Source organism: Mesoplodon densirostris, chromosome 15 (assembly GCF_025265405.1).
Source record: "Mesoplodon densirostris isolate mMesDen1 chromosome 15, mMesDen1 primary haplotype, whole genome shotgun sequence".
NCBI lineage: Eukaryota > Metazoa > Chordata > Mammalia > Artiodactyla > Ziphiidae > Mesoplodon > Mesoplodon densirostris.
In genome coordinates, this window is record NC_082675.1 from 77,985,492 (window position 1) to 78,008,506 (window position 23,015).

The window sequence follows — 23,015 nt, forward strand, 5'->3', positions numbered from 1 at the left end:
TGCCTGTGAGAAATAATTTTCCTATAAATATTTTATTCCTCCTTTTCTTTCTTTTGTACCCCGGCTGAGGAGTTCCACAAGGACACAGGAGATGATGTTCCCCTTGGGAGGGAAGATCAAAGCCGCCCTGGGTCTCCTTGCTGTTGAATTCTCCTCACGGTCTTTGCAGCTTCCACTCCCTCCTGCTTGTGGGGCTCTGAGATGAAGTGGGCTCAAAAGTTTGGAAAAACAGAGAGAGAATGCAGAAAAAAATCCACAGCTACGTAGCATCTAAGCCAGTTGTTTCAGACAGAAAGTTCCAAATCTTGGCTAGAAAGAGAGAAATGTTTACGTTTTTTTGTCTATGGGAACCTGCCCCTCAACAACCCACTTTGAAAGAGAATGTGTAGTGGTATAAATAGCAAGTTAGCCTGATTGATGTAAGATGACTGCAGAAAACAAGGAGCTTATTCAATTGGACTTGATAAATATTTTATCAAGAAAAAAAGGAAACATAAAAAGCCGAACAGACAAGACACTAGATAGAGAGTTCCTGAGGCCAAGGACTGGGTCTAAATAATTCCTAAATCCTAGAGCTCTGTCCCACACCTGTCCTAGGAGCAGCGCTCAACAGACGTTTGTTGGACCACTGGACCCACTCATCACCTTGCAGGAGACCATTCAGAGTTCTCCAGGGGTGAGAAAAGAGAGAAGGAAAGAACAGGCCCTGATTGCTTTGGGGTTTGCCTTGCCTTATAGGTGTGGGCTCAGATACTTCAGCAGCATAGATTGAGAATGATACAGGAGGGGGGCTTCCCTGGTGGCACAGTGGTTGAGAGTCCGCCTGCCGATGCAGGGGACGTGGGTTCGTGCCCCGGTCTGGGAGGATCCCACATGCCGCGGAGCGGCTGGGCCCGTGAGCCATGGGCGCTGCGTCTGCATGTCCGGAGCCTGTGCTCCGCAACGGGAGAGGCCACAACAGTGAGAGGCCCGCGAACCACCAAAAAAAAAAAAAAAAAAAAGTGATACAGGAGCATACAGCCAAGGACACACAGACAGACAAAGGACAAGTGGGGTAAGATGGGCAATGAGCTGCAGTTCTGTGGTTTTTTAATGGGAAAGAAAAAAAAAGGAATTTTAAAACACAGATTTGCAACAAAAATAATACATTGAAAATTGACTAGCCTCTCACGCTTTTCTATGACAGAAGTGAGCCTGTGCATTTAATTGAATTTTTGTGACGCTCAGGCTTTGTTCTTACTTATTTATTTATTTTGTTCCTGGAATGAATATTTATTACAATTATCATTACCCAATTACCTGCTGGGTCCTGGGGGGAGGGAGTGTATCCTCTGCCCCTCCCCTATCCACCTTGGAGCTTCCAATAAAGTCCATGGGGAGGGCCTAGAGGGGCAGACAGGGCAGGAGTCTTCCGACAGTTGCTGATGTTCCATTAAAAGGAGTTTGAAAAGGCATTTACCACCCTTCCGCATGTTCAAGTTGCCCTTTAACTTTTAAAATTTAAATAGTTGCAAAGGATTTTCTTTCCAATGCATTGTGAATAGTATGGGAAAGAAAATTGTCCCGAAACTATCTGTGGCAGAACTTTTTTTGTATGATGTAATTTATAACCCCTTCCGTGAAGTAATTATGATTCTTGATAAAATGCTTGAGTAATTTCCAGATAGACTTTAATGGGATTAAGAAATCCTGAGAAGTTAGGCTTCCCCATTCACTATCTTAAGACACATCAGTCAGACTCTGGGCATTCTTTGGTTGTGGGACCACTTTTTTTTTCCTCTGGATTGTCTCTGACAATCCCTGAATTGAGGCCAGTTTGAAATAGAATTTTGACACATACTAATAACAAGTTTGTCTGAGAAGTTATTTTAGCAAATGATATTGTACAAATAACTTTGTTGCATCACTTTTTCATTATAGACAGTGGAATCTAAATACCATAACAATAATCATGCATAATACTCAGTATCAATTACATGAAAAAAACAGGAACAAGTTATTTTTTGACCCCAGGAAGTTTTACATTTTTCCTTTTCTTCCCTAAAATTCATATTTCTACCCTCCATTTTATCCTAATATGATATGTCTTACAACTGAAAGTTTAAAATTGGTTAACCTGTCATAACTTTCTAAAACGGAAGTAAACTATGAATTTTTGTGACCATAAGGCTTTACTTTTTTGTTCCTATGTTGAATAATTGAATTATTATTACCCAACTACTAAAAATATACAAATATATTACACATTTTGATAAACCATTATTAAATCTAAATTTTTAATTTTATTGGAAATACAAGTGTTAATGAGATAAATGGGGCTGGTTTATCATCCTCCCCCTCCCCACCAAGAAGGACAAGTATCTATAAATAGAAATGACCTGTTAGTAGAAAGCGCTAGGGTTCACCATCAAACCCATTCTTTTTTTTTTTTTTTTTTTTTTTGGTGGTACGCGGGCCTCTCACTGTTGTGGCCTCTCCCGTTGCGGAGCACAGGCTCCGGACGCTCAGGCTCAGCGGCCATGGCTCACAGACCCAGCCGCTCCGCGGCATGTGGGATCTTCCCGGACCGGGGCACGAACCCGTGTCCCCTGCATCGGCAGGCAGACTCTCAACTACTGCGCTACCAGGGAAGCCCCCATTCTTTGTTTTTATGGATGTAAGCTTTGAGGAGAGCTGGTCACATACCAAGTACGAGGGAGTGGAAGGAGTTTTGTATAGTAATGTTACACAACTCTGGATTTCTGAGTTATATTCTGAAATCATATTTAAAAAAAAAAACCCCATATCCTGCCAGCTTGACAGGTGGCCGTCTTGACTAGGTGTTCTTTCACCTTTGTTGAAAACAACCAATTGGAAAAGTGATTTGCAAAAGGATTCGTTTCCCAGGCATTAGTGTCTAATACAGCCCAAGGATTTCACATCATACCTTTTGGTAACTGAAGGGTTTTAAATCCCCAGGACAGTGCCCAGAGGTGTGCAGGTAAATTGGCTCTCTGGAAAAAAAAAAAAGAAAAAGAAACAGAGAAGAGGGGGTGGGGGAAAAGCTCTGTTTTGTATCTTGTGCTCATTTCCATGGTGTAAATGCTTCCACCAGGGCCGATTTCAAGCTACCAAACTTGACTTCACTGGAGTTGGGAAGAGACGGGTGTGCAGTGCCTCACAGCCAGATTCCGGGAGGGACAGCTGTGTGCGCCTCTGTTTTGTGAGCTGTGACAAATGATTGTGAAAGGGAATGTGGGAGATGAGAACTGGCCTGACCTCAGGAGTGTTCTCACGGAGGACAGTTTAGGACTGAGCATCCCTGGGATGCCAAGAATGTTGATTCCTTTAAACACCCCAAGCTTGCTTACCCCTTGCAAATGTGGTGCCTCAAGGCTCCATGTGCAGCCGTTTGAAGACCACTGATTGAGAAGAGAAGCAAGGACCTGGGAGGCAGCCGGACCACAAGCTCAAATTCTGCCTCTGCGATTCACGAGGTTTGAGGACTTGGGCATATTAACTTTTATGGGTCTCAGACTTCGCCTATAAAATAGGAGAAGCCAATACCCACCTTCCAAGGTAATAAGAACTGGTGGTGTTACGTGTACAGGGCTGGCAGCCAGCAGATGCTGCTATCGGAGTCCTTTCAATTGAGTTGAAGGGAAGAGCCTTGGAGGATTGATGCCTTCCTAGGGTAGCAATATAAGACGGAAGCATAGGTGCCTGGCTCTTTAGGATTTCTGTGCTCCAAAACAAGTGACTGCTTTGGTTATCTTTTTTTTTTTAATTAATTAATTTATTTTTGGCTGTGTTGGGTCTTCGTTTCTGTGCGAGGGCTTTCTCTAGTTGTGTTGAGCTGGGGCCACTCTTCATCGCGGTGCGCGGGCCTCTCACTGTCGCGGCCTCTCTTGTTGCGGAGCACAGGCTCCAGACGCGCAGGTTCAGTAGTTGTGGCTCACGGGCCCAGTTGCTCCGCGGCATATGGGATCCTCCCAGACCAGGGCTCGAACCCATGTCCCCTGCATTGGCAGGCAGATTCTCAACCACTGCGCCACCAGGGAAGCCCTTGCTCTGGTTATCTTAAAACGCGCACTTCGAACCAGAATTTTTAGCTTCTTTCTCTCCTTTTTATACCATCTTTCATCTTATGGAACAGAGGTTGGGATCTTCACTTGGTCTGAGGGAGCACACCCGGCAGCGACAGTGGGAGTAGAACTCAAGGCTGGTCCACCTTGAACCAAACCAGAAGGGTTAGTAACGAAGAAACAAAACCTTCTTCTAAGGTGGCTTCACCCGTTGAGCAATCCCATAGCCTGCGCCCCCACCCCAGCGCTTCATAACCAGTCAGGCTCCCGGTGGCTCTACTGGCTTGTTAAGGTCTTTGAATGACAGGGCAAAATCACATCACCTCATCACAAACAATTCCAGGGCACAACCGATATCTCACATTGTACTTTATTTTTCTTCACAATATTAACTAGACAAAGAAAGTTGAATGGCAGTGTGGCTTTCCCCAACAATACAAAGAAAATGCCATTATATTTAATGCTGGGCAACCAGAGACTTACTTTATCTTAACTATCTAGAGTACACTTATCATATAGTTTTTTGTGTGTGTACAGTGTTGCAGGATATCAGCCACCCCTAAGAAGTATCCATCTTAAAAACAGCCCATGGAAGGGAGAAGTGTGAACATCTTGATGACAAAAGCTTTCAATACAAAACCACTTTTTATACACTTATTTTTATTGAAAACAAAAATAATCCCAGTAACTCAAAACAAAAGCAAAACTTGGCTGAAAACTTAAGAAGATAGTATAATAAACACAGGTTTCCTCCAGAGAAATGTGATCGGCTATCACTCCTTTAAATGCTACCCCAGAGGCAAAAACTTAATGAAATGAGCTGGCTGGAAGGCTCACTGCAGATTCCCTAAAAGGTTTAGGGACACGGAGTTACTATAATATGCTATAGTCATATTTAGTAACAGTCCCGGGATTTTTTGATTAAGCCTTTCCATCTTCCACAAGTGTTTCTGTCTGCTGAGCTTACCTTGGGACCCAAAACAACCTTGTCATCAATAGGATATATATTACCTTTCAGTTATTTTTCTGGGGTAGTCATGATGAATTGGGGCAATACCATTCATACTCCATCTGGTTTTCTTTGTGCCCCGTGGGATGCATATTTCATGGTTGTCTAAGGCCAGTCCTATGAGCACAGACATGGAACAGGATGATTCTTTGGGTAAGGATAAGGAACTTGTATTATTACTTACCCAGTTCAGTCTCACTTTTTTTCTCCCCGTATTGTACATAATAAGTATTTAGAAATAGATGTCCCTACCAACCAGAAGGTTTTCATTAAATATCCTGTTGGTTAAAATTACAAATTTATTGTTTAAATAGCCATTAGACATGTCCGGGCTTGAAATTAAAATCATTACCATTGATGGCAGATTTTTCAAAGAGTTTTGGTTCATCTGCATTGCCATACAGAACTGGACTTCGAGTTGTTCTGTTGTCTCTAGAAGCTAAATATACCACAGAACTTGAAAATGTTTCTTGTTTGTCGCATAAGGTCCTTCACGGAGGCATCACATTGACCCTAGTGAAGTTTTCACTTGTTTGCATTTCACATCCTACAGTCCTGGCTATTCTGAAAGTCTCCGCACCCTGATCCAATCTTGGGAATGTTTTGCTCATTTGAAAATTCTTCCTCCCAACCCTGCAACAAATGTTCTTTGTCCCATAATAATTAAAAAAAAAAAAATCCCTGGGAAGATTCAAATTGAATAACAATAAAGATCTGATTGGAACCTTCATAAGCTTAACAATGTAGAATTGTATTTCTTAAAAGTGTGTAACCACATTTGTCTGGGCTGCAAAAGACACCACAGAATAAGATCAGAATAGAATTTCAACTGACTCCCTAATTTCCTTAGAATGGCTTATATTTCAAGCCCTTCCTGTTTTTTTCTGATAGAGGAGGTGTCCATTACTAACTATAAGTGATAAGGAAGTATAAAAACAGCCGCTGCCTTAGAAGTACAGTCGAAATTAGAATTTAAGTTCACATGTATAAGTTCATCATTTTAGCATAAGTTTAATTACAATATAGACAATTTGCAATTCTATTTATCCCATAGATCCTCGATGCAAAAAACCCAAACATGTGTTGGGACCGTCCGATATATTCATGTCTAATCCTGATTATTAGAACTACTCTTGATTTATGATCACTTCCTAATTTCCCACATTGGGCCAGGACTAGGTCTTTAAATGATAAGCATAAACATTTACTAATGAAATAAAGTCACATCTTAATGGAAGGTCATATCTGAATAGACAGAGATAAGTGAGCTGGGCCAGAGGCTGTTGGTTTTTGGCTTGAACTATAGCAAAGTGCTTCCTTCATTCGAAATGTGACCGTAAGCCACATCTTAAGCCTGCAAAATCTGAGATGAGCTGTTTGCTGCAGAAGATGCGAGCTGTCATTTTGATCTCTCTTTCGGGCTGTCTGTGCGGCGAGGGCCTGGGGGGGACCCAGGAGGTTCTTGGGTGCTTTTCTCCTTGTGGCTTTTTTTTAGAGCCCTCGACCTCCATTTGGAAAGTGCACGTGCTCTATTGAACCCTGACCTGGGCCAACATGTGCACCACGCTGATGGTAATTCAGGTGTGAACCCCTCCTCCACACCTGTTAGGTAGGAATGGGTCTCTGCTGTCCAACTGCAAAATAATTGAGACAATGCAAAAAAGGAGGAGAAAAAAATGACTAGTCAAGGCTTTTATATACATTCATTGCTTCTAACATGTTTTTAACAACAAGAAAAATGCAACTTCAACTACTCTTAGAGAAAGTGTAGCCACAATACTGTACAGTTCTGGGGTCAGGTGGCCGGGAACATTTATCATTAAAACCAGATAATGTAACCCCACAGCAAAAGGAAACCAGTCAGAAATTAGCCCCTGTGACCTTTTTTATATATACATTTTTAGAACACTCTGCACATCCCAGCTTGAACAATAACAATAACAACAACAACAACAAAAGACAAACAGGCTTTATATTAAAAATGTCCGTGTTCTTCATGGTTACTTCTAAAGCAGCTTGGAGGATCTCGCCACTTGGAGTGTACTGCAAACCGACTCCATTAGAATGATCTTGGCAGGATAGCAGCACAGAATTTGATATTCCATATTCATCACTTTTGACAATGTAAACCTTTCATAAGATAATATTTTGCTTAAAAATTAGAATCATTCAAAGGTCTGATCGTCCTGTTCCCTGAGGCCTGCCAGGGAGGTCTGGCTTCATACCATGGGTTTCTTGCTTTCTCCGTCTGGGGCGTAAGCGCCCCTGCATTTCAGGAAGGCCCTGAGGACGGCCACAGAGAAAGGCCCTATGGAAGGAGGGTGGGAGGGCTCCAGACAGGTCTCCGTGGAAACGGGCATGGAAACCATCTCTAAAGGGCAAACCATCGGAGCCAGAATTTAATCCCCTGGTCATCTTCCATCTGGATTTCCAGCCGAATGAACCTCATGGGTTTAACCAAACATGTATGCAATCCTAAATGATGTGAGTTAAATTCTGATTTGGCCAAGGACAAGTAAACCTAAGCAACAAGGTCAAAGGGACAACAGATACGTCCCTCACAATAAATAATTCTGTTGACATGGAAGTGGTCGTAACTCGGTTCAAGCAAAGTGGCTGGGTGGCCAGCATGCTCCAGGGTTTCTCAGGTAGCTGAGACCCAGGGCTTATCTCACCTCCTCAGAAATGCTTTTAAAGAATTAAGAGCCAAAAATCTCAAATGGAAAAAATGATCATTTTTGCTAACAAATAGTGTAGAGGCCATAACTAAATACAGTTTTTTAGAAAGATGCTGAGATGCATGTAATCTTTTTTTTAAAGCAGCTTTCGAAATATAAACCACAGCATTAAACATTGAACATAAGTACATTCCAAAGTTAATACAGATAAATGGTATATAATGCGATAATGCCACAGTTATTCCACGTATGTCTCAAGGCTGATTCTAAACTTGAAAAAATATTTCTAGTTTATGAGCTGGAGATTTCTTTTCTTTTGCTACTTCTCTGGCGTTTTTCAGCACTGTTTTTTTTTTTTTTTTTTCCTTCTTCTTCTTTTTTAACGCCCCAGGATGTACAGATAATCCCCACATTCCACACCTGGAACTCCCTCCCCCCCCCCCTCAGGTTTTTCAAATAAAACCAAACTACAATGACAAGATAATGTTTTACATTGTAATTCCACAGACATAGGTCAGTTAATCCATTTTAACGCTTCCTTTAGGATTTATGACCCTCCCCAAAGTCTTTAAAATCTTGCTTTAAGCTGCACAGGCAGGCTGGCAGCCGCGCAGCCAAGGCGCACGCAAGCGTTTCCCTCGGGGGGCGGGCTCCCCAGCCATCACCACCTCCCTCCGCGAGCAAAGGCGCAGTGCCTGTTTCCTTCCCTCCACAGTGATAAACGCCCGAAGAGCCTTGGCTCCCGGCTTCCACGCTCCACGTGGAGAGGCGCCTAACCAGGGGGCCCCAGGGTAGCAGGCCCAGGCCTCCTGCCTTCTTTCCTTGCCCGCGCGATTCTGAGCTCCGTCAGCTTCCAGACATTCGCAGACCACACCGCTCTGTTTAAAACCCCTCGAGCAGGCCAGCGAGTGGCCAGGCTGTGTTCCAGGACGAGGTCTCCGAGCTGGGGCAAGGCAGAGCACACCGCGGCCTCTTGTGGAAAAGCAGGCACTTGTGGCGGCCTGATGCTTCCTGATGCCGAAGAAGTCACCGAAACGTTCACTTCCTCGCATTCCAGAGGATTCTGTTTCATACACAGAGCCAGTATTTGGAGGGGGAGCGTATCCAAAATATATGAATATACATGTCAGGGCTTAAGGTACTGGATGATATTGTATAAATTGCTAAAATGCTTCTCGGCACAATCGGTAGCTTAAAAAAATACTTTCCTATGGTTTAAGGGCATTTTTCCAGTCACTGTCCTTCGGGGTGGAGATCTTGGCAAATACCAAGTCCATCTGAAGTTCCCGATGGTTTTCTTCCAACCGGGTGTGTACCATATGCAAAGTGCCTGTTCTTCAGGCCAGGGAAGAGTGGTCTCCCCTCCAAGGACCTTCCCTCTATTAAGAACACAGCCTCCAGGGCAAAAAAAAAAAAAAAAAGGCAAAGAAAGCGAACACCTTCTCCCTAACCTCCAGCAGCCAGAAACCCGGCTTCTGGAACAGTCAAGTCCTTTGTCAATTTGTTTGCTTTTCAGATGGTGAGTCAGTTGGGCCAACAACATGGAACAGAAATCCATGTTTATAGGCACAGGAGACCAGGTGGAGCCATCCAGGTGGGGCTTACTAATTAGTGGTAGGGTTTCCAAAGACAATGTTCAATGGGACTGTCTTAAATAAATAAATCTTATTTTTCTTAATAATGTAAAAAATAAATTGTATTTCCCTTTGGCAGTAAGTAGCTGACTGGACGTTGAGCCTGAAAGCTGTTTTTTCGTTGTTGGTGGTGGTTTGTTTTTGTTTTGAAGAGACCACAGCTTCGCTTCATGGTACATCAGTGACAGTGCATGTTATTTCTACTGCTTTAGTGAACCTTTTGCATATGTGTTTGTGGCAGGCCTGTGGACTTCACTTATGGCCCAGATAGGCACCCAGGGTGATGCAGGCTCCCACCAGGGCCAGACTGAGCAGTGCCTTCAGAGACAGCCAGGAGAAATCAAACAGAGGCCGCATGCTGGGACCATACAGCTCCACAAAGGCATCCTGCAGTGGGAAGGGGAGGAAAGAAAAAGCATATTAGAGCGGCAGGGACGGACGGAATGCCAGATGACAGGGAGAGAGGCATCTGAAGTGCCTGGGCCCCTTCAGGAGGGTGAGGGGAAAAGGTCAAACGCACTTCGGGGGCAATGATTTCAGACCCACTCTTTTCACTTTCATCCAGGAAATATTTTTTGAGACCCTACTTGTGTACCAGACACCGTAGAGATACAGCAGTGCATGAAACAGGCTAAAAGCGCAAAAGCTTTGACCCAGTGGAGTAGGATAGACAGTAAACAAAACTACGTGTTTCATATAGTGTATTAGAGAGTGGTAGGTGCTAAGGGAAAAGATAAAACAGCAAAGGCAGTTAGAAATACAGGAGGCTTTGCAATTGTAGCTAGCATGACCATTCGTAAAAATAATTTTTTAAAAAAACCAACTACTCCTTTATTGAGTGCTTGCTATATGCCAGGCACTTGTAACAAATGCCTGACATGCATTATTTTATTTATTCTTCATACCCATCTTATGGATTCATTTTCTTTGTTCTTGTGCTGTAGGAAAAAAGCTGAGACCACTGAGTGCTCATTTCTTAGATTTGTTGGGGAGGATTAGATTCCATGTTTGGACCCAATGAGTACTTGGACAACTCTAAATATATCTGAATATATAAAGCAGTAAATGAAATGTTGTTCCTTTGGTGTGATTAATCAGGCATGAAGAGGAAAACAAGATGTAGCTCCGGTTAGGCCCCCAAACCTGGAATTAGAGCACACGATTTCACTATGGGAGACGGTAACATACGGAGACGTCCAGCGTCACTGTGTGGAGGAGGGTCTGATGATGTTTACCGTGTTTTTGTCTGTTTGGGGCAAGTATTGCAGTAGAAGGGCCAGGTATCATCTTTGTCTCCCCAGTGCTATGTGTGGTCTTGATACATGTAGGTGTTTGAGAAATGTTTGTTCAATTAAAGAGTGAAGTTTTCTGAAGTCAAACATTGGTTTGAATTCTGTGTTTGGCCTAATACTTCACCTAGATGCTTACTCTGCCTTCTTGAAATTATTCCTTCCGTATACAAAAACCTCTGGACATCTTGCAGTAGTCTCGAGAGTTTAAGGCATAGTTAGGGAAAATTCCCATGTTATTGAATATGAACTTGCATAGTTATTTTTCATGACTGCATAGTATTCCACCATATATGTTTCTGTATCTATATCTATGCTGTACTTTATTTAACCAATTCTTTATTTGGGTTGTTTTAAACTTCTGCTCTCATAAACAACATTATGATACAGCTTTATACATAAATTCTTGTTTGGATATTTTTAGACAAATTCCCAGAGGTGAACTCAGTTGACCAATCATCAGAATTGCCCCCCACAGTCATGAAAGGTTTGTGTGGAGCCATCCTCACTCTCTCACTGGTTGCCCTGTGACCAGTGGCACCTTTTACAAAAGGCAAACAAGAGGGAATTCCCTGGCGGTCCAGTGGGTAGGACCTGGCACTATCACTGCCGAGGGTGTGGGTTCAATCCCTGGTCGGGGAACTAAGATCCTGCAAGCTGCAAGGTGTGGCCAAAAAAGAAAAAAAAAAAAGGCAGACATGAGTTTAGGGCAGTGGGTCTCACTGCGGTGGTCTTGTCCCCCAGGGGACATTTGGCAATGCCTAGAAACATTTTTGGTAGTCATGGTCTGGGATGGGCGTGCTGTTGGCATCTAATGGGTAGAAGCCAGGGATGCTGTTCAGTATCCCAGTATCCACAAGGCACCAGACAGCCCTTACCACAAAGAATTATCCACCCCAAAGCGCCAACAGTGCTGAGGCTGAGGAGCCCTGCAAAGAAAGGTTCAGAAGAAACTCTGTAATCACAGCCCAAGGAAGACCCAGTGGTCCATCTAGTGTGTCAATAGCTTTGGTCGAATTAGTACAAGATTACTTAGTCTAGACAAATGACTGCACCCCATAAGTGAGTGAGGTATACCTTCAGATGTACTGGATTAACTTTTACCAGGAGAGGGCGCAAGGGTTTTCTTCTTTCTTAATCTATTGTTAACATTTTCAAAGTTTGAGGCTTAGCAAGCAAGGCAATAGACATAAATGAAATATGTGCTTAGTGCCCTTAGCGCAAAGCTGAGCTAACACTCACGGCTGTTTGTCAAGACACCTCCTACTTTCCCTACATGTAAGTGGGATAAATGGGGCAGAAAGGGGTCAGGACCTATTTAGAGAAACTGCCTCTTGCAAAGTGCATCCCAGGATCCCACAGACACAACAGCAAACGTCTAACAGCCTTCCCCTCCGTGCTGTTCTCCCTGAGGAATGGGCAGGCTGGAACCCGCAAGAGCCCAGCCAAAGGGCACCGCAAATTCCTCAGAGAAAAACACTGGGCAGTATGCAATTCGGCTTGATGTTGAGAGGGTCAGTGGTTGGACCCAGCATCCCTTTAGTTATCAGTGGAGTTTTCTGTGGCAGAATATGAAACAGGCTAAGGCCTAGGCCATCTGACCTTTCCAGACCAGGAGCCATCCTGGGAAAGTGGAGGAAGCAGCGACGAACTCAGGCTGCTTTGTCTGGTGCACAGTACCAGCAGGAGAAGAAACGCCTCTCCAAACACCCCCAACTCTCTGGGGCCAGAATAATTCCCTCTCCCAAGCCCCAGCCGCTCACAGTAATAACTATGCTTCTAACGGACCTCATGGCCCATTTCTGATGTGCACTATAAAGAAAAAAATCATTTCCAAAGTGGAATGAGCTAAAGAAGCATCTCTTAACCCAAAGAATGAGCACAGAGATGATGACGCAGCCCCAGGGATCTGGGAATTAGCTCTGAACTCAGGGGAGAGGGTCTGGGTGAAATCCCAGCTTTGACATTTTATTGCTTATGACCTTGAACAAATTACCCAACCCCGAGCTTCATTTATTTCACCCATAAAATTGGTTGTTGTGAAGATAACCGTAGGTGACTTGAGGCCATTTGTAAATGTGGCCCAGAGTGTGAACTAGTGGAAACAGTACCTTGTTCTCTGGCCTATCTTCTCGCTAACCTGCTACATCCCTCCTAGGACTGCCCTTTCCTCCAGATGGTCTACCGAGCCTGCTCATTTCCAGAAACAATTTACTAGCTCCCTCTAAAGTGTCAGCTCTTGGTTCTGAAGATGCTTGGTGATTTCTATAGAAACTGTGAATTTAAACGTACCTGTCATGTGTTCTGGTGATAACACACGCCCAACTCTACTTCCTCGTAAATTATTAAGTCAGGTTGTAGGGCTGAGGGGCGTTCTTTAAACCCCCTGAGATGGAATCTGGCTCCTGTGGTTTGCCCATCTGTGATTCTAAAGTGCAGAGCAGACCCTGTTGTTTCAGGACTGAAGATCCTAAAGCTACTTTCATGGAGAGTCTTCTTGCTTTTTCAAACATCCTGATTAGGGTGATTTCCGAAGTCTGTTTGAACAGTCTGTCATTATTTGTTTAAGTTTGAAAGCTGTTTTAAATAAACACATGCTCATTTTATGTATTAAAAGCAACAAAGAGGGAAAAAGAAAACCTGGGCTGTCGTCATGTGATTCGGACAAAATCCCAGCCTATATATTCAGAAGGCACGGCAGCCCTTGCTCATGTCAGGACTGGCAAGGGCTCTGCCTGACCTCAGGGATGGGCACAGCAAGTCCCCAGGGAAGGGTCCTTTCTCCTGTTGGCCTCTCACGTCATAGAGAAGGCAGGCAGTACCCCAGCTCTGCGTGCTCTTTTGCAGACAGCTTCCCCACAAACTACAAATTCAGAGGCCACAGATGGTCTGAGTCTGAGTTCCACCCAGGGCTGGCATCAGTGGGGCAGGGAGGCCAACATCCCAACCCTGGACCCTGGCTGCAGGGTTGGAACTAAGCCAGGGAGATGTGGACGGGACGGACGGATGGGAACAGACCAGACTCAAGACTCCTAAGCCAGGGAAAGTTGGGGGGAGGCGGTAATGGTATCATCCCTCCTGCATTGGGACCACTCTCACCCCCTTCTCCCTCTCCCTCCCTTCCTTTCCCCTCTTCCTCTATTTCTCTCTCCCCTCCCCGACACAGACACACACATACAGGTCCCTCAAGGCAGCCCACCCTCCAAAATTTTCCTTTCCCCTTCAGGATCCTTCAAAAAGTTTCGTTTAAACCTGATTCCAAACAAAACGAGATTTAAAAACGAATCAGATTGGCAAAAACTGAAAAAGAATACTGAGTTCTGCTGAAAAGGATGGGGTAGGGATGGGGGTGGGAGCCCCAGATACTCTTACACAACTGATAGACTCCCAGGTACATGTAAATGGAGAGACCTTTCATATTTGGCAATGCGTAGCGAAAGCTTTAAAAATATTGTCGTTTTGTTAGTAATTCTACTTGTAGTTATTTATCTTGAAAAAATTAATAAAACCTGGGCTTCCCTGGTGGCGCAGTGGTTGAGAGTCCACCTGCCGATGCAGGGGACACGGGTTCGTGCCCCGGTCCGGGAAGATCCCACATGCCACGGAGCGGCTGGGCCCGTGAGCCATGGCCGCTGAGCCTGCGCGTCCGGAGCCTGTGCTCCGCAACGGGAGAGGCCGCAACAGTGAGAGGCCCGCGTACCGCAAAAAAAAAAAATTAATAAAGCCTGAAAACAACAAAAATATCTGAAAATATGATAATGGAATATGGGTCGGTCACTAAAAATTATACCCTATACTTATTGACAAGGAGAGATATTCCCAACATAACACTGAGTGAAACAGGTAACAATGAAACCAACGTCTGCAAGTCCATGCCCCTGGCTCCATGCTGGCTCTCACTGCTCCTTGCACTGTGGGGAAACTTCGTGTGGTCTTGGCTGGCTATAGACAAATCAGAACTTCAGCTACATTCCACAATCTCTGAGCTGACTTGTGTGGATACATTATATCATCATGGGAGACCCCTAAGTGGGGGAAGTCATCCTGCCCTCAAAGAGCTTCCAATCTAGAGAGGGGATGCCTCTGTGTGCACAGTGAACTAAACTAAATGGAGGCGTGCTGCCATTTTCTACCCTGCACTGAGCAGAAGGTCCTGTCCGCAGAACAAAAAGAAAATCAGATGGTGCTAACAGGAAACTGAACACTGCTATCCAATGCCTTTGATATTTTCTATTTGTCATGGCTTTATCATTTTGCCTCTATGGGGATCACCTCCCTCATGACAACCTGAGGGCAAGGGTTAGAAAATAGAAAAGACAGTGGACTTCCCTGGTGGCGCAGTGGTTAAGAATCTGCCTGCCAATGCAGGGGACACGGGTTCGAGCCCTGGTCCGGGAAGATCCCACGTGCTGTGGAGCAACTAAGCCCATGAGCCACAACTACTGAGCCCGCGTGCCACAACTACTGAAGTCCGTGCGCCTAGAGCCCATGCTCCGCAACAAGAGAAGCCACCGCAATGAGAAGCCCGTGCACCGCAACAAGAGCAGCCCCCGCTCGCCACAGCTAGAGAAAGCCTGCGCGCAGCAACGAAGACCCAATGCAGCCCCAAATAAATAAATAAATAAATAAATTTATAAAAAAGAAAGAAAATGGAAAAGGCAAAATATACTAACTCAAAACTGAGTGGGCAGTTACCTCCAAGTAAGTTCAGATCTCCTGCACTTGTGTGGTAATACCTAGTAATGATAACGCCCTTTATATAAATGAGGCAAATGAAATGTAGACTGGGAAAGTAAGTTATTCACAGTGTGTACTAATAAGCTGCTATGAGGCGGAGGAGGACTGGAGGCTGCGTCCACATCCCCGGCCTCCTGTGCTCAGTGGCTGAGGACCCTGGCAGGCACTTGGCTCCGTCTCCCTGCTCCCCTCCCCCCTGCCTCCCTCACCCTGCGCCTCCCATCCAACCTTGACCCCATCCTGCCCCCCCAGTCACCTCTGGCCTTCCAAGCGTTGCTGAAGAAAGTCGTCTGGCCAGGCAGATGGGGGCTGCTGTAAATTCATGGTCTCCAGACTCAGTGAGTTCTAGAAAGCACCGAGCGCTCCCTCACCCTGGGTCAGAGCTTGTCTCTGCTCCTATCCGTGGCTATTCCAAACAGCCACCACTGTTCTCATGTGTCCCCTCACTGTTTAACAGCTGATGTCACCTCTTCTCTGAGAAAATCGGGCCATTGGGTGAGAATCACCCCAGTTTCCTATCTGGGAGCACCCACTAACTCACATCTCTTTCTGTCCTCCCCTGCTCTTTACACCCTGCTCCCTTATTCCACTGTCTCCTGTTGCTTCTGGAACCTTCCTCCATCAATTGTCCCAGCTCCCAACTACAATGTCAACCTCATCCACCTTCTATCTCTTATTTCCTTGGCATATAAACATTCAGATTTCCTCAAAATGTCCACGCTGATGCTGGGTTCCACCCTAAACATTACCTTTTCTCTTCTTTCCCCCCAAGACAAACCACTAACCTACTCTCATCAGCTGCTTTTCCACCACATTTTAATCCATTCAGCCTGGCCGGTTCCTTCACTGCACTTTTCTTTTCTTTTCTTTTTTTTTAAAAGAGAGAAACTTTTTGAGAAACTTTTTTTTTAAATTAATTAATTGATTTTTTGTTTTGGCTGCGTTGGGTCTTCATTGCTGCACGCAGGCTTTCTCTAGCAGCGGCGAGTGGGGGCTACTCTTTTGTTGTGGTGCGCGGGCTTCTCATCGCGGTGGCTTCTCTTGTTGCGGAGCACGGGCTCTAGATGCGTGGGCTTCAGCAGTTGTGCTCGTGGGCTCTAGAGCACAGGCTCAGTAGTTGTGGTGCATGGGCTTAGCTGCTCTGCGGCATGTGGGATCTTCCTGGACCAGGGCTTGAACCTGTGTTCCCTGCATTGGCAGGCGATTCTTAATGACTGCGCCACCAGGGAAGTCCTCCACTGCACTTCTGAAACCACTCTCCCGAGACTACCAATACCCTCCATGTGGCTAAATCCACTGAATACTTTTCAGAGCATACCTGACAACATTTTGACACACTGGATGCTGAGATCACTGTAAACCTTTGCTTCCTGGAGAATTTCTTCTCCATCTCTTCATGGGCACCTACTCTTCTGTCTGCCCTGATGGGTACTTGATGCTCCCTGAGCAGCCTGGACTGTCTTCTCTCTCTTCGGCTAATCTTCACTCTCATGGTCTTAAACACCTCCCCATGATGATGTCTCTGAAACCTTTATATCCAGCTCCACTTGCTCCTCTGACAGCCAGATTCCTATTCCAATCGTCTTCTTAGATGACCCACCAGAAGTTACAATACAGCCTGTCCAGACTGGAGTCATCAAAGCCCCTCCAGCAAGCCGGCCTCTCTTCTCACCTTTACAGTGTCCATGCTGTCAAGTAAACCCACACCCTGAGAGTCTTCTAGATAGATGTTTCCTCTTCTCCCCCATCCATTCATTCACAGGTAATCCCACAGTCTTAGGTTGGGTTCCCCCAGAAGCAGACCCTAAGAAAAAGACTGGAGTGTAAGCAGTTTTTGTGGGAGGTGATCCCACGAAACACTAGCAGGAGAGTGGGGAAGTGAGACAGAAAAGGGAAAGTGGCCATGAGTTACCTTGCCAAGCAAGTTACTGCTGCTGGCAACTGGAACTGAATCCTGCTGGGAAATCTGGGGGTCAGTGCAGAACACACACATTTCGTTATTCCAGTAAGCGGCTAGGGAGCTGGGGTATTTATACACCACCTCCTTCCATTCATTGGCTGAGAGTTGCTCCTATGGAGGTATCAATATCCCAGCACTTCTGGCCAGTCACACGCACAGGTAAAGTGGGCTCTAGAGGCCAGAGAAAGCCCTTGGGGCAAGAGATCCCGATGCTGTATCTCCTGTAGTTGGAGGTCAAGCTAGAGAGCTCTGAAGTGGTAAGGGCAAGGGGATTCCTCAGGACAGTATATGTACCACTGATTTCACCACCTAACTCTTTCTCTCCCCAGGATTACTGCTAGGGTTTCCCATCTGATCTCTCTGCCTTTAGTCTAATGCCCCACCCTTCAGTCTCCTCTCGCTACTGCAGGCAGAGTGATCTATTCAGAATCAAGTCTGTCACTTCCATGCTTACCTCCAAATTCTTTAACATGACATCCAAGGCTCCCAATGCTCTGCCCAACCTAGTTTCCTGCTCAGCTCTGTCACGTGTAAGTTCATTCTAGTTCATTCAGGAATTCAGTGCAGTCATGTTTTGCAGGCAACTTTCTCCAAGCCCGTGGGTTGAGTTGAATAATCCTCAGCTAGTCCCTGTGTACATGTCTGTCTTCCCCCATTCAATGATTAGCACCTGGAGGTGCAGGGACCATGTTTTATTTATCTTTGGATCCCTGGAACATGTGTCTGTCACATATTTGGCACTCAGCAAATGTTTGTGGAACTGAAATACAATGATTTCTTTTACTAGAGAACAGGTTTTCCAAATGTATCTTAAGAGACGATATTTTTTAAAAGGAGCATGTTCAAAGGACAAATAAATGATGGGCTTAAACAAAAGCCACTGCCTTTTTTTTTGCAGTAGCAGCCTCTAGTGTCTTCCTGTGAGGAACTGATGCTCAGACGGCTCATAACGGTCAGCGTTGGATCTGACTGGTCAGTGTCTGTGCCATATCGGTCGTTAACTATTTTGAATATCATCCCACACGTATGCCCTGTGAGTCTCCAAGGGAGGGATAGGCTGTCGGGCATTTTCCAAACTCACTGGACCATTTATCCCACTGTCAGGGAGATTCCAGCTGCGTTATGAAGACTGAAAGTGCTGCCTGGAGGTGAAAAAGAACAGTAATCCTGGGCACGATGAGGGGCAGCATTGGTGCCCGTTGTACAAGACACGGGAGCTGATCAGCAGCCCCAAGTCGATCCTGGACCTTCACGGAAACATAAAGACCGCCGGTGGTCACTAGTCTCGGATTCTACTAAGGGGTCGGAGACTCATTCCCAGTAAACACGATCTATGGTTTTCCAGTGCCCAGAGCCAAGTGACATACAAGCCCCAGGAGAGACGGAGGCACACACACAGCAGAGAGGAGGGCTCTCTCCAAAGCCCGGAGGCAGTGATGCTCCGACACCCACCGTGGCTGAGATCAAAAGGGGAAGCAGGCGGCCAGGCCGCTGGGAGCGGTGGCCAGCACAGCACACGCGAGGAAGTGAGGACTGTTTCTACCTGAATAAAGCAGCTGGTAAGGAAGTGACTCCATTTCCCCCTTATCATTGGCCCGGCAGGGTTTCCTCTGCAGCCACTTGGTGCTGAATGAGTCTGGAGGGCTCCGTCTGGAGAACAGAGCTGCTTTGGGTGGCTGCAGACTTCTGTCCCCTGGGGCTCTTCCTCCATCCTCCCCATTCCCTTTACTCCCAAAATATTGATTCCGGGTTTGGGGGAAAAGGAAGGAGAAAAAAAACCCCTGACAACCCCAGAGCATATAACTGAAGGACGCGCAGCTGCCTGGCCTGCAGATCGAGGTGCCCAGTGAGCGTGAGAAACAGGATGATCCTTCCACAAGGACTGCAGGGGCTGCCCCCCGAGCCCCCTCCACTGAATGGGGCTTGATCTTGGAGGGACTCTGGCCCAGGGGGAGGGGCTAGTTGAATCATAGGCCAAGGACATAAAATGAAACCTAATCTAAGTGTCATCTGGATGTAACCAGAAACCTGCTAGAGAAATGGCAGGAGATGAAAAACCCAAACAAAACAAAAAAACACAACTTGCCTGCCTACCACAGCGGGTCCAGGGAAGTTTGGGTGTATTTTGTGATGCAAATTGAGCTGAGGATGCAAATCAGGCAGGGGCCCTCAGGATCGAGGGAGGGCAGAAAAAACGAGAACCCCAAGGGTTCCTTCCCTTCTAGAGCAGGGCACAGTTTGAAACGAATCTGCAAAGGGGTCTGTTGCTCTGGGGACCCTGCAGCCACAGGGCCAGGTCAAAGGCCGCTGGCCCTGTCCACCTGCTGGTCTAATCGCCCTGGGGCTGGGGTACACTGCTATCTAGAGAGAAGTACGGTGGCAAATTCCCGGCTGCACTAGCCATGCAAATACTGCAGGGAGTGGGGGCTTGGCCACCTGTGGGCTTAGGTCCCTCCTGCCAGGAGGCGAGACCGGTCCAGAGCTTCAAAAGATGTCTGTGGAATTGGGAAAAGTAATGCATCTATAGCAAAATGTGCTAAAAACTATGGTAAATGATTGGGTCATTTGGTTCATCAGGTTCGGATAATAAACCAAAACGAGACTAAAGCCATGTCTATACGAGACCTCGAAACCTCATCTTGACTTGCTGATGCATTCAGGAACCAAACATTTTTTTATAAGGTGCTGAGGAGTCTTAGAGCTAAATAAGACACAGGCCTGCCTTGTCAGAATTGCTCCTCGATATCCTCACGCATTCACAGCAGCTTTCGTGAGCTTGAGAGTTCTCTAAACACGTTCAAAGCACTTTGTGTGTGTAGGTGCGTATACCCTGCAGGGCGCTGGGGAGGAGGGGGGAGACCAAGTGTGCTGTCCTCCTTTGAAGGGTGCCTTCCACAGGACCTCACAGGCACAGAGGCCACAGGAAACCGCCTCGCAGTGTTTTGGCTTTAAAACAAAGTTACTTCATTTTTCTTCCTGACCTTCCTCATTCCACTACCTTCTTTTGGCTAGAGTTCCCTGCCTTTTCTGGCGCTTGACCTCTTCTTGCTTTGGGCTTATGCTATTTTTACTGTTTGGGGGGAAATATCACCTTATGATGTTTTGTTAGGACAAAAGTACATTGAGCAAAAAAAGTGTAATTATTACAACTCAACAATAAAAAGACAAGTAGCCTAATTAAAGAATGGGCAAAGATTTGGATAGATATTTCACCGAAGAAGACATACAAATGGCCAATAAGCTCAAGAAAAGACATTCATCCATCATTAGGGAAATGCAAATGAAAACCACAACGAGATATCACTTCACACCCACTAGGCATGGCTTTAAAGTAAAAAGTGGACAATAACCAATGCTGACGAGGAGGAAGAGAAATTGGAGACTGCGCACGTTGCTGGTGGGAACAGAAAACCGTGCAGCCTCTGTGGAAAACGGTGGTGGTTCCTCAAAGAGTTGACCAGTTATCCCATGACTCAGCAATTCCACTCCTAGATATATGCCCAAGGTAACTGAAAATATATGTTCACACAAAAACTTGTGCACAAATATTCACATCTGCATTATTCATAATAGCCCAAAGTGGAAATGACCCAAATGTCTATCAGCTAATGAACAAATAAACAAAGGGTAGTACCATCCGTACCATGGAATATTATTCAGCCACAGAAAGGAATGAAGCATTGATACAAGCTACAACATGGGTGAACCTTGAAAACATTACGCTGAGTGAAAGAAACCAGGCATAAATGGTCCCGTATTGTAATGCTGCTATTTCTATGAAATGTCCAAAATAGACAGATCCATAGTGACAGGAGTAGATTTGTGGTTGCCTGGGGCTGGGGAGAGAGAAGACTGGAGAGTGACTGCTAACGTGTACAGGACTTTTTTATTCCAGAATGATAAAAAAGTTCTGGAATTAGGGAACAGTGATGATTGTACAACCTTATGAATAGAAAAACCAAAAACCAGTAAGTCAACCACTTTGAACTGAATTTTAAGGTACATCAATTATTCTTAAAAAATTATATTTCTTACAACTACATGAGGAAGGGCACTAAACTATTTTTATGCCATGCAGAATTGGACAGAAGAGTTCGCTTGTTCCGTAAGCCTTGCTCACAGGTGTGGCCCCCTCGCCAGTGTCCAGGCCTACCTGTATGTGAGCATGAACTTCATCCCCGCGCGCTTGGCAGCAGGTTAGCACCGGCGCTCCCCGGAGGTCACTGTCTGGGCCGTGCCTGCCACGTGGTCTGAACGCAGGGCATGGCCAAGGTACCTACCCCTCTCCCTGCCACACTGCAAGAGTTAATTCATATACCAAAAATGGGAACTGAAAGCAGATGCTTGCTGAGTTCTGCAGCTTGGCCTAAATGCTGTCATCAGGACACTGCTGCTGGGGGACAGGGGGTGAAAGAGGGTCCTGAGGGCCGGATGTCTGATCCTCACTTGTTTAAATCAGCAAGTGTTGACGGAGGGTGGTGGTGGTGCAGAGTACAGAGAACCTGCATTTCCTAATAGGAACTTGCTGAAAGTGGCCTCAGACCTGAAGGGGGTGTGTCGCAGTGAAAAGAGCAACGCAGAGTGAGTTGGGAGGGTGCCCTCCTGAGCGGGGCTCCGCCAGCCTCCAGCCGTGCCTGCTCTGACGCTTGCTTTCAGGACTGGTTAGAAAGTCAGCACGGGCATCTTTTTTGGAAGCTCCACACCACACTGGCCGTTGCCTTGATGACAGGCTTAGATGTCTGTCCAGGACCTCATCTGCCCCCAGCCCGCTGCCCGCCCCTGGTCTCAGTCTGCAGCAAGTGAGTCACCAGCTCTGCTTAAACCTCCCAGGATGCTAGCTAGCATCCTGCTGCAAAGCACCTCGGGATATAATAAGCCGTACCCTTGTTCCCAGCTCCCCAGTTCTGCAGCCCCGTGAGTCATTGTGTGATGGTGAGAATGACAAGGGGATCCCCAAGCGGCCCGTTGAGAGAAGCCTCTCCCGCACACCACGGATCCGTCCACCTCTCAGTAAGAGAACAGCGAGCCTGCCCTCCACACCTGGGGAGAGGGGTGGGCATGGCGGTGAACTTGCTCAGTCGGCTCCATATGGGTGTGCACGGAAAATCTGCTTTCACTTTGTAGTCTATGACTGAGTTCCGTTCACCTGGAAAGACTCAATGGGAATAAAAACAGATGCATTTCAAGGTGCACTGCCTGGCTCTCTGACAGCCCTCTTCCTTCCGCATCAGACAGCCTTCCTGCGTCCAGGGAAGACAGCAGACCTCCCCATCACAAGGAAGACGCAAAGTCTCCGTTCACGGCAGCAGCTGTTGTTGCTGAGACGTACAAACCCGGTCAAGGTCAGCGCTGTGGTTCTGGATTCCGGCTCAGATGCTCACGGTGAAGGACATCTGACAGTGTGTGCTGTCTGTTGCCAGAACGACTCAGGGCCTTACATACAAACACAGAGAGAGGGACACTTATAGGGAGAGACAGGGAGGAGAGACAAACAGAGAAAGAGACAGAAACAGGGAAAGATAGAGGGAGACAGAGCCAGAGAAGGAGACTGACATATACAGAGAAAGACAGAGACAGAGACGGAGACACACACAGAGACAGTCACAGAGACCACAAGACAGAGACAGAGTTACAGAGAGAGGGA

General features: G+C 46.1%; 1 protein-coding gene across 1 annotated transcript in view; it reads right to left on the reverse strand.

Annotated features, from left to right (window-relative positions):
- Nucleotides 1-8,202: 8,202 nt before the first annotated feature.
- Nucleotides 8,203-23,015, reverse strand: part of BCL2 (BCL2 apoptosis regulator) — a 183,380-nt gene continuing 168,567 nt past the window's right edge. Inside the window, exon 3 of the mRNA XM_060118778.1 lies at nt 8,203-9,772. Within this exon, the coding sequence (XP_059974761.1) occupies nt 9,638-9,772 (135 nt within the window). The 3' untranslated portion in view covers nt 8,203-9,637. The remainder of the gene's footprint in view (nt 9,773-23,015) is intronic.